The 12,806-nt window shown below is 35.9% G+C and overlaps 1 protein-coding gene across 1 annotated transcript; it reads left to right on the top strand.

The window, feature by feature from the left end:
- Nucleotides 1–7,732: 7,732 nt before the first annotated feature.
- On the top strand, nucleotides 7,733–11,360 carry LOC107484048 (beta-amyrin 24-hydroxylase). Its single transcript, XM_016104658.3, has 2 exons — nucleotides 7,733–8,715; nucleotides 10,655–11,360. Exons 1-2 carry the CDS (start codon nucleotides 7,822–7,824, stop codon nucleotides 11,291–11,293), a joined length of 1,533 nt encoding a protein of 510 aa, XP_015960144.1. The 5' UTR covers nucleotides 7,733–7,821; the 3' UTR covers nucleotides 11,294–11,360.
- The last annotated feature ends 1,446 nt before the right edge of the window (nucleotides 11,361–12,806 follow it).

Raw genomic sequence — 12,806 nt, 5'->3', positions numbered from 1 at the left:
GAAGGTTGACACTCAAATTCTGGGCTACATTTAGCATGAAAGTAGAGCCAAGAAGAGGAAGAGCAAGTTGTTTGCAACAACTTGGGCTAGCAACGCCCAAGTCTCATACTTCACTACCAGGAAAATGTCTTGCACGTTGCCAACGTGCATTTGGCCTGGAGTTAGTGCCAATAACGCCCTTAATGGGCCAGAATTGGTGCCAACTTGCTCTACTTCCCCTATTCCTCACAAAGGCCAGAAACTTCATCAATTGAGCCAAGAATTCAACAAAGAGGAAGCCCATCTTGCTAACCCACTTGAAGATCTTTAGGACTAGTATAAATAGAGATTGAGTTTGTACTTTTAGGGGATATTTTTTTTTTTACATTTTTACTCTACTTTTTACACTTAGTTATTTTTACACTTTTTAGCACTTGTATTTGAAAACTCTTTTGGTACTTCCGAGAGGAGACCCAGAGAGCTAATTTTGGTTCATCTGGGAACTTCTCTTCTTCATTTTCTTTAAGCTTTAAGCATTTTTCTTCTTCTTCATCATCTTTCTTTACATTTAGTTTAATTTTTGCTAATGGCATTTGTTGTTGAAATTGGAGCTATGATTCACTAAACCCCTTTCATTAGGGGGAGGAGCTCTGTTGGTTGGAATGAATTGGTGAACCATCTTCTCTTTCTCAATTTTAGTGGTTGATCTAAAGAGGGAACTCTTGTTCTTCAAAGATTCAACCACCATCGAGAGAGGGGTTAATCTATATGAATTATGTGGTGAATTTGATGAATGAGCCACATAATTCAGTTTAGAGTTCATCCTCTCATGATTTCCTCAATCAACATACCTTGGTTAGTATGTGAGATGTAACTCTCCTTGGTTGAGATTTTGGAAATTGTGTGGCTGGATTAAAATTGATCTTCATCTCTTCTCATGAACAATTAGATCACGAGAGTGGCAATTGGCTATGTTGAGAGAGATTGAATCACCAAGAGATTGGGATTCAATCACCCATTTGCCATGGATCTATACCCATGATTGAGAAGGATTTGACTAACATCAATTCATGAAAACTAACATCTCTAATCCCTAATGATCCTCTCTATCATTAACTCTCATTTCTCTTGCTCTAGCTATTTGATTACCCAATTCCCAATCCCTTTCTACATTCTGTCTATTTACTACTCTTGTTATTTACATTCTGTTCATCTACTTCTTGCCATTTACTTTTATGCTCTTTAAATTTCTGCACCCTTTAATTTCTTGCCATTTACCTTTGATGTTATTTAAGTTTCTTGCAATTTAAGTTTCCGTCATTTACTTGCACTTCATTTCTTTATTCTAGTTCTTTACATTCTTTGCCATTTGAATTCTTGCAATTATGTTTAAAAATCAAAATGCTCATGAAATCAAAACTATGTTTGCTTGACTAAATCTACCATTTAACTAAAGTTGCTTAATCTACCAATCCTCGTGGGATCGACCTCACTCTTAGTGAGTCTTACTACTTGATACGACCCGGTATACTTGCCGGTTGTACGTGAAATTCTCATTTTTACGTATCACATGCCGTGTTAGACACTTGTCAGGGCAGGATGTGCTTGATAACCCTAGGTTGTTTGAGTTACCGGGAGATGTATAACCTTTTTCCAGCCAGCTGAGAGACATCCTAGACCTTTCCTAGGACGTCCTTGATCGTCGTCAGCGGGCCAGAGAGGTTCAGCTGGATATTCAGAGGCCTACCAAGAGAGAAAGCAGTGTCAGAGAGTGCAGAAGAGTTGCAGGATGTCAGAGGCATAGGGTTAGGTCTCGCATGGAGCACCTGGATGTGGAGTCCGAGGAGGAGGCGAGTATCACTGACAAAAGGAGCACGACGATATCCTAGATGACCAGGGTGACTCACCCCCTCCTCCATAATTACCACCACCACCTCCTCCACTTCCATCACCATATTTGCCTTCAGGGTTAGGCTCACAGGCAGTTCGGGATAATTGGGATGTTGCCCCCTGGTTGGCATGACCTTAGTGCATCCAGTAGTCGTCAACAGGCATCGATGGTGAACGAGATAGATTTCGAGAAGGCTTTTCATATTCATGCCACTAACCAGCCCACCATGCAGCACATTACAGAGCAGTTCTACACAAATAGAGAGAGCAGAGTATAGGTCAACCACAGCAGTATTCGTCTGCCCCTATGTCCACTACTATTTGGGTTCCATATTATTCTCCAGGCTTTGGCACTTTATACGGCACATACATCTGACCCAGTGCTCAGTATGAGATGCCGCCTTCAGTGGATTACGACCTATTGATGACGGCATCCCAGCCGATGCCTACACCACCTGCTGCCCACCTTACCAGCCTCAATATCAGCTATAGCCTCCTGCAGACACACGTCCTAGTAGACCTTAGCGACAGACACAGGCTCCACTATGTGGCATCAAACATCGACTGCATTTTCTGGGTGATCACCACCGATGACATCATTATTATTTTTGTATTTTCTTATTCTATATGTTACCATTGATGTATCTTGATACACTATCTGTGTTGTATTTTAGAACATCATTTATGTTATATTCTAGTATTGTGTTGTAGTTTAAGCTTTAGATTTCAAGTCTAACATAAATGTCGTGATCATGGATAACTTAAATCGCATAAAATTCACGTACAAAATATGCTTACTAAAAATATAACAAAGTGAACCACGATATGAACCACACAAAAACATAAAAGATGCAAACAACAACCTTAACAAACACCAACAAAGTAGCGAGCGTAAACTAAACGTCCTCCGTTAGCCAGTTTGGACAACCTTTTCGGGTATGAACGATTTGCTTGCAGAGACTACATCATTTCTCTTAGAGCTCACCCTCTTCCATCTTATTATGAAATCTGGTGAAAATAGGTCTACCAGTAGACTTCCTGAGCATGGCAAGGTTAAGATGAAGCCATGTCCCATACCACTCCGGCCAAAGCTTCTCATCTGGTATCGGGAAAAACTCCGTCTCATACACCTTAAATACGATCTGCTCCAAGTACATTGGATGGATGTATGGACCACATTCAACACTTGCGGCATCACACAGGTGGAAAGCACATGACGACATGGAAAATGGAGTGATTGGAAAAGGCTACAGTTACATGTCCCAGTCGTCAAGCAAACAAGGAACGACCCTTGCGACCAACCCTCGAAAGGTTCTAACTCCTCAACCAGGAACATTAAAGCCCATCTGTCACAGTGAGTGTCGCGCATCTTCGATATTCCCTCTCTATTCTTCTCAATAGTAGCCATTAGCCGCTGTGAAAATCGATTACCCACCACTAGTTTTTGCATGTGCCTCTGATAAACCACTATTTCATGGTTCATCTTGTGCTCAATTGAGTGGATTTTATCAATTCTTTACCCACTTATTCATACTATTTGCATGGTTTTACATTTGCCTTCCTAATTATGTGCTTTGATTGAAAACATGCTTCTTTGGCCTTAAGTTCCCTATGTTTAATCCTCTATTATTACCATTAGATGTCTTGATATGTGTGTTAAGTGATTTCAGGGATTATGGGGCAGGAATGGTTTAGAGGATGGAAAGGAAGCATGTAAAAGTGGAAGGAATACAAGAAGTTGAAGGAACTGCAAAGCTGTCCAACCTGACCTCTTCGCACTCAAACGGTTATAACTTTTGCTATAGAGGTCCAAATGATATAGTTCCAGTTGCCTTGGAAAGCTAACGTCCGGGGCTTCGATTTGATATATAATATGCCACAGTGGCCCTGACGCTAGGCGACGCGACCACGTGCTCCATGCGGCCGCGTCGTAGTGACGGAAAACCAGCGTGGCAGATTTCTTCTCCAGCGATTTCTGGGATGTTTTCGACCCAGTTTTCGACCCAGAAAACTCAGATTAGAGGCTATAAAGTAGAGGGATTGCATCCATTCAGATCATGCTTTTGATAATTCATTTTTTATTATTTTAGATGTAGTTTTTAGAGAGAGAGGTTCTCTCCTCTCTCTTAGGATTAGGATTTAGGACTTCTCTTAGTTTTAGAAGTGACTCTCAATCCCAGGTTCAATGTTCTTTGTATTTATTTATTTTCAACGTTCCATGTTTAGATTGATTTTCTTAATTAATGTTATTTGAGATATTTCAGTTTATGATTGTTTTATTTATGAATGCTTTTTATTTAATTTAGATAGTTTTCCTTTTTGGCTTTGGTTAAATAATTGGTGACTCTTGAGTTATCAAAGTCATTGTTGATTGAAAATTGGATTTCTTCATTTCATTAATTCAAGTTCCAATAACTCTGACTTTTCCCAAGGAAAGACTAGGACCTGAGGAATCAAAATTAATTCATCCATTTAACTTACCTTCATAGTTAGAGGTTAACAAAGTGGGAGAAAAATCCAATTCTCATCACAATTGATAAGGATAACTAGGATAGGACTTCCAGTTCTTATACTTTGTCAAGAGTTTATTTTACAGTTATTATTATTTATTTTAAGTGTCATTCAACATACCTTTTACCTTAATCTAAAACCCTAAATATACTTTTGCATAACCAATAATAAGAACATACCTCCCTGCAATTTCTTGAGAAGACGACCCGAGGTTTAAATACTCGGTTATCAATTTTAAAGGGGTTTGTTACTTGTGACAACCAAAACATTTGTATGAAAGGACTTTTGTTGGTTTAGAAGCTATACTTGCAACGGGAATTTATTCTGAATTCTAGACCACGCAAAAGTTCTTTCAGCAGCCTCTCATCCTTTCCTGACAAACAACTGCTGCACCCTCTCATAGGTGCATCGCGCGATGGCTGAAATCGGAAGTAGCATGTATCCTTAAACACAACATTGATGCACTCAGAGAGGTTCATCATCATGTGCCCAAACTGGCGACCGCTATCGCACTGTTGTATCCAGATCTCTTTGTTGAATCTACCAGCCCAGTCCGCCATCTCCACTACAAGCCCCTCAATGCATCTATGCACCACTCGTATCTAGCCTTGCTTGGACGATAAGCAGCATTTATGAGAAACTGCTTTTTCTCGGTGGACTTGAAACAAGACATAAAGTTTGTCGCCATGTGCCAGACACGGTTAGCATGAAACGCTCTAGGAGGATGCCAACCACTACTGTCAGCTCTTAGTGCATCCTTGATTGCCTGAGATCTATCAAAAATAATTAACAGGCCTTCCTGTTGGGTGACGTGTTACCTCAGGTTAGTAAAGGAGAAAGACTATGAATCCATCGTCTCAGACTCAATAATTGTCAAGGCTACAGGAAGGATATTGCTGTTACCATCTTGTGCTATTGCAATAAGCAAAACACTACCATATTTTTCATATAGATGCATGCCACCGACGGAGACGAATGACTTACAATGCTTGAATGCCTCCACATGGGTAGGGAAGGCCCAAAATACCTTATCAAACATACTGCAATCATGAATCATAAGGTGCCCATCATAGTACGATACGCAATGGTGTCACATATCCTTCGGGGACAACAACTCTGCAATGCTTGTAGCAACCTCGACACCTTATTGTATGACTCCTCCCAATTATCATATATCTGTGTAATTGTCTTTTATTTCGCCATCTAGACCTTTCTATATGAAGGTTTGAAGGGATAGCTTTGCTCAGCTGCACTTTGTAGGACAACGATACTGATGGATGGGCTAAATTGTATCAACGAGAGGATGACATGGCAAATAAGACTGCTTTCCAACTGTTGGTGATCCTGAGACATAGTGGGTGCTAAACACGTGTGTGCTCCTCCCACCCTACATACCTCCCTATTGAAATAGAACAACTGTGGTTGACATATACAACAAGCATAACAATGATAATTGAGAATATAGAAAATAACTAAGCTGGAACTTACTAATGTTTGGGATTATGTCAGAGAGAAACACGAAGACTCCAAAGATAGTCTGCTTCATATTATTAGTAATACACATGATATTTTAATCGATCCGGCTCCACAACTCGATACTTAGTGTTTCTGCGAATGCTGTAATTCCTCACACCCTGCGTTACTGCATCTCTGCTTTTGAATCTATGACCAACTCGAACTGTCAAAGTTGTAATTGTCTTCATCCGTGTTGGAAAATGAATTTTTCTTTTACATTGTGTCCAGATCTAATGTATGATAGTGACTGGGTACAGATGATAGGGCCGAAATTAGGTGCAGGATAGGCAGAAGCTACCGACGTGATGGGTCGACAAGGGTCTCCAGTACAAACTCCTCCTCATCATCATCTTCATAAGAATCGCTCTCGTTGCTATCCGCAACATACTCCTCATTTGAGTCCTCATCGTCATGTCCATGTCTTCCACTAGACTAGCAACATGTATTGATTTGGGTGCGAGAGGTGGGTCATCCTGCACAAAGTTCGAGTAGCCAGATCCACCGCTATCGACATCACCAACCTCCGCAGAAAACTCTATCACTTGTTCTGCCATGATTCTCCAATGGATGTCAAATACCAGGCGTACATGCTCGTCGCCATGGAACCAAAACAGACGAAACCGAAAATTTCTATTTTCCATTAGTGCTCGAAACCTATACCCTCTTCTAATCTCTTTTCTCCCGCTACCACCGACGCCACTCAATATCAGATTCTTCAACTCGAACAAAAAACTTACTTACCGGGTACGTAACAAAATGGGATTCTTGAACTCAAATATCACCCTATTGTCACTATTTTTAATATGGCAATTAGGATACACACTTACAATCAAATATCCACTACTACTAGATATTTTGGCTTATTTTCAGAAGAAAAAAGTAGTAAAATATTTGTGGAGAATACAAAAAGTTGCACATCTTTTTATAGTTGCTGAAAATTCGTCATAAGATATCTTGTTTACAGTGTAAATAAAAAAATACTACATGTATCTTGTTTATACTGTAAACAAAATATACATGTTTACCATTGCGTACCTTATCTCATTTACAGTATAAACAAGATTTATATAGTATTATTTTATTTATACTGTAAACGAAATAAGATATAAATAACTGTATTTATCATTTTTTATTTATATATAATTTTTTTAAAATTAAAAAAACATTGGATTTTTGGTATTTTAGCAGAATTCGGAAAAGAATGCAAAAAGAAAAATTGTTCGAAACTTAAAAAAGCACTAGATCTGATATTTGTTTTTAAAATAAATTAAATAATAGAAATCTCTCTAAGTAATTTCTGATTTTGTTCCTTACAAAAATTAAATAATAAAAACTGGTTGATGCGACTTTTACAAATCATTATACACACGTAGCCAAAGTCCAAAGATAATTATTTCCACTGATTTCAAGCCCATTTATAGTATTGACAGGTGCTACATTGATATACCCGTTTATACATCATATTAAAAAATAATTACGGTCCTATTCCATGAAATAATTGTTTTTAGTATCAAATAATTAACTCATTTTTTTAATTTTATCGTATATTTAAATTAAGGTTAAATTAATAGCAGCAAATTTTCTATCCTTTTACAAATAAGAGTGTTGACAGATTTTTTTTTCTTACCATCTTTTATCTACCATCAGATAAAAATCGAAAGAAAAAGAAAATAAAAAAGAATTGCATTATGCATCTAAGGAACTCAAACATAAAATATTGACCCACGAGGTCCTCATGCAGCCTTAGCTTCCACTGCGTGTTCCCTAATTATTTCTGATTGAAGACGGTGGGAGTGACATTGAACAATGAACAACATGATTCTTCTATTTATATGATCTCAATTGCGTGAAGCTTTAAATAAAACCAGCACTAATCTTGCACCTTGAGTTGTTTAATTAGCACTCTTCTTCTCCATCAGTTCAACCATGCCCGATATTCAAGTCTACCTTGTGTTGTTCCTTCTATGGTTCATCTCCACCATTTTAATTAAATCTTTATTCACAAAAACCCAAAGTCTTAGGCTACCCCCAGGTCCCCCAATTTCCTTGCCGCTTCTTGGGCACGCTCCTTACCTCCGATCCCTCCTTCACCAAGCGCTATACAAGCTATCACTGCGCTATGGACCCCTTATTCATGTTCTCATTGGTTCCAAGCACGTCGTGGTTGCTTCGTCAGCAGAAATGGCGAAGCAAATCCTTAAGACCAATGAGGAATCCTTTTGCAACCGGCCAATCATGATCGCGAGTGAGAGCTTGACGTATGGTGCGGCCGACTACTTCTTCATTCCGTACGGAACATACTGGAGGTTCCTGAAGAAGCTCTGCATGAACGAGCTCCTCAGTGGGAGAACCCTAGAACATTTCGTTGACACTCGCCAAGACGAAGTGGAGGCGTTTGTGAGGAACATTCTAGAAATATCTAAGACCGGTAAGCCGATCGAGATGAGGCACGAGTTGATAAGGCACACAAATAACATAATTTCGAGGATGACAATGGGAAAGAAGAGCATCAAGAGCGGCGACGAGGTTGCGAGGTTGAGGAAGGTGATTAGGGAAGTTGGGGAGCTTCTTGGAGCGTTTAATTTGGGGGATATAGTTGGCTTCATGAGGCCTTTTGATCTTCAAGGGTTTGGGAAGAAGAACTGGGAAACACATCACCAATTGGATGTAATGATGGAGCAGGTTTTGAAGGAGCACGAAGAGGCAAGGTCAAAGTCTGATAGTGACAGGAAGAAGGATCTCTTTGACATTCTCTTGGACCTAATTGAAGCAGATGGTGATAATAAACTCACTAGAGAAAGTGCCAAAGCCTTCGCCTTGGTAAGTCCTATTTCTTTTTAATTTCTTCTGTCTTTTCTCTTGTAGGAATCAGTAAGGGTAAGGGTAAGGGAAACATATATGCGAAAAATATTAGTTAATTACTTATGATTTTTCTATTATATATACTAATATATTCAGTCTCTATTAATATATAATTTTATTTATTAACTATGTTTATAAATATAAAATTAGTTTAAATAATAACGTCTTTATATTTTAGCTATGTGAGGTTTTGGATTTAAATTTTAAATTTCATAGATATACATAATAAAGAGTATTTTGAGAGCAAATTTATACATTAAATTCTTTTCCAATTTTCATTATATATACTAGTATATTATTAGGCACTATGAATTCACCTTTTGTTTATTGAATGTGTTTTATACTTAACAAATGTGTGATTAGTGAAAATGGTAAGCACCTTACACTATAACCAAAAACTCCTGAATTAAAATTTTAGAAATCACAAAATATTTTCTTTCTGAAGATAGATATATATATAAGGATGTTATAAAAGTAAAAATTTGTTTATCAAATTCCTCATCTGCTAACGTGTTGATAGTGCGTATTAATCTATATTTTTATCCATCAAATATGTGTAATGATAATAAATATGAGATTAGTAAAATTATTAAGTGTCTTACTCTTTAATTAAGAGGTCCATCAAATATGTGTAATAATAATAAATATGAGATAGAAATATTAAGTGTCTTACTCTTTAATTAAGAGGTCTTTGATTCAAATTTTAAAAGTATAAATAAAATATTTTTTTTATAAATTATATATAATAAAAATATTTTCAAGAAGAAAGTTATGAATCAAACTTTTTTTATATTCTGATCTCATTATAAGATTAATATATATGAATAAACTTATTAATTTACTATTTTTATTAAATGTGCACCAAAATTAACAAATATATATGTGACTAGTTAAGACGGTAAAGACCTGATATATAATTGAAGGCTTGAGTTCCAAATTAAAAAATTTCAAAAACAAAATTATAGATATACATAAGGCATTTTAATAATAAAGTTTGTACACCAAATGCCTTACATATATATACCTCCTACATACACACACACACACACACACATATATACCTCCTACATCTACTATTAGTCTATTATTGAATTGAATGGTGGATCTCTTTAATGATCCACTTTCTCCCTATTTAGATTTAAAATATATTTCAGTAAACATTTGTTTGTTAATATGCCAACCAAAAAATGTCTAAAACAGGTTTTACTTGATCGAGGATTCTTATTAACATTTTAGATCTGTAATTAAGTATCTATGAATGGCTACTATGTTTAGATAAGAATTTTTGTTTTAAGATACACTTATCATTAAGTATGTTCAAGAAAAAATTGGCATGTGTCACTTCATTTGACATACATTCACATCTTTTTAATAGATCCCACCAAGTTTTATATAATTGGTCATGTTAAGAAGGGAAAAAAATTATTTAATATTTATTAATTGTTATAATAATTAATAAATATTAAATAAAATAAATCTTATTTATTTTTATGAATTTTTTTATTACTAAATATTTTCGTATAGGATGGTAATAAAATATAACATGCCATAATAAGTTTTGTGCCTATACAATAATTATTCTCAAATGTACTTTAATGAGTTAGACGTTACTACTCAATCAGTTTATTTAGTTATAATGGGTCCCACTAATTTTTTTAAATAATACTTCAAATCAATTTTTTAAAAATTAATTAAAATAAAATATATTATTTTTTAATATTTAATCAACAAATATATTTTTATATTAAATTATAAATTATAACTTTTAAATCTTAAATTTTAATAATATAAAAATAAAATATTAACCTAAAATATTAAGTAATATTAATAAAAAATATTAGTTGTTTTATGTTTCTCCTTATTTAGTTAGACATTGCTACACAATGTGATTCCACAGGACATGTTCATTGCCGGGACTAATGGGCCAGCAAGTGTGTTAGAGTGGTCACTGGCAGAGCTCATAAGGAACCCACACGCATTAAAGAAGGCAAGAGAAGAAATCGATTCTGTAGTTGGGAAGGACAGACTGGTGAAAGAATCAGATATACCAAATCTGCATTATCTCCAAGCAGTAGTCAAAGAAACTCTGAGGCTTCACCCACCAACACCGATCTTCGCAAGAGAAGCCTTAAGAAGCTGCCAAGTCGAAGGCTATGACATTCCTCAGTATTCCAAGATCTTTATCAATGCTTGGGCCATTGGAAGGGACCCAAACCACTGGGACAACGCGCTCGAGTACCTTCCTGAGAGGTTCTTGCAAACGGAAGAACCTGGAAAGAGTAAAATCGATGTCAGGGGCCAATACTATCAGTTACTGCCTTTTGGGAGTGGAAGAAGAAGCTGCCCTGGCACCTCACTTGCATTGCTTGTTATACAAGGAACACTGGCGAGTTTGATTCAGTGCTTTGATTGGGTTGTTAATGATGGAAAAAATAATGAGGTTGATATGTCCGAGGAAGGAAGGGTAACTGTGTTTTTGGCAAAGCCGTTAAAGTGCAAGCCTGTTGCTCGCTTTGCTCCATTCTCATCGGCGTGAAATTAAAGGAACATGTATGTGTTTCATGGTTGCAGCAGTGAAGAATCCAATTCATTTCTTGCCTTAATTTTATGTTTACTACCCTGCCGTTTATATATTAATACTAGCCTCATAAGCCGTGCAATGCACGGGATTCACCAAATTTAAACTTTTTTTAAAAAAAAAAATACTAAGAATATAACTAAAATGTATTCTATAAAAATAAATATGTTATATTAAATTTGGATAATTACAAAATTATTACTACATTAAAATAAAATAAATAAAAACAATTATTCAATATGTCAATGAATAGTATAACATGTTTTCTAAGATAATAAAAGATAATAAAATATAATAACAATTGTTAGACACTAATAAAATAGGAAAAAGAAGTCTAATAGAGATGTAGTTTACTATTACATATAATCTTAAAAACACATAACGTCAAGATACTTATTGATACCAAAATAAAATATTTACGACATATATAAATTTGTTCATTAATTAAAAAAATAAAATATGTCCAAAACAACTTAACATATAATTTAAAATATCTATCAAATAGAGTTATACATAGGAGGCCTAACATCGCTGAATCGACAACTTCATCTGGCGGTTAACTATCGAGCCGAGTTTCAAGGCAATGATGTCCCCCGCCTTTAAATTGTATACTCTACAACATTCATTCCACTCGACCCCAAACTTCTATTCTCCACCTCTTCCTCCACTTTTCAGTAAGTGGAAAAAGAACACATTCTTCTCTATATTGGAATCGGGACCAGTGATCATCCAAATCGAACCATCTCCAGATAGTTTAAGATACGCAGCAAATTTCGAAGCCAAATACTGCAACGAATAATTCATAGTTAAGATAAACATAATATTTTCATACACAATGAATAACATATTTAGGATGAATATTCAATAAGCTTGCAAGAAAAAAAAAAGAAATCACTTTTTTGAGATCAAGTTACCAATCTAGATTGACCTAGATTTGAAGCTGTGATGACTTTTTCATAATAAACCTCTGGAGCGTATCTAATTCAGGATAATATAAATATGTTAGTCACCATACTAAAAAATAGCAAGCTATCCCATGATATTAAAATCTAAAACACAAGGAAAAAAAGTTACATACAGCATTACCTATGATCAAACAATTTCTTTGTCGCGTTACTTTGTTCGTTGACCTCCAATGATAAACTGTTTCCAGTAGACAAATCTCTCAGATTATACGGATTATCCCCTACCAGTGTCCCATCTTGATCATTGTTTTTATCACCATCTGATGAAAATTGATCATCAGATGGTTCAGACCCATATAGAACTACCACATCAGCTAATGAGTCCTCATCAATCCTGGTATACTTTATATGGAACACTCTTGATACATTATCAAGAGTTTATGGGTTTATTAGCTCAGGCACATATCAGTCAGGATCAAGGTGAACTTGGATGGGTTGGTTGTCATGATTCCACAACGAAATAAAAAAATTCCAAAACTGACATACCTAAATTGAACAGATGCCCT

Source organism: Arachis duranensis, chromosome 4 (genome assembly GCF_000817695.3).
Source record: "Arachis duranensis cultivar V14167 chromosome 4, aradu.V14167.gnm2.J7QH, whole genome shotgun sequence".
Taxonomy (NCBI): domain Eukaryota; kingdom Viridiplantae; phylum Streptophyta; class Magnoliopsida; order Fabales; family Fabaceae; genus Arachis; species Arachis duranensis.
The sequence above is the reverse complement of the archived record's forward strand: the minus strand, read 5'-3'. Positions and strand labels throughout refer to the sequence as shown.

What these genes read in the sequence shown, in the direction of transcription:
- LOC107484048 (XM_016104658.3), top strand. Translation starts at nt 7,822, where the DNA reads ATGCCCGATATTCAAGTCTACCTTGTGTTGTTCCTTCTATGGTTCATC. An exon ending in GTGCCAAAGCCTTCGCCTTG is followed by an intron (nt 8,716 to 10,654) that starts GTAAGTCCTATT and finishes GTGATTCCACAG; the next exon opens with GACATGTTCATTGCCGGGAC.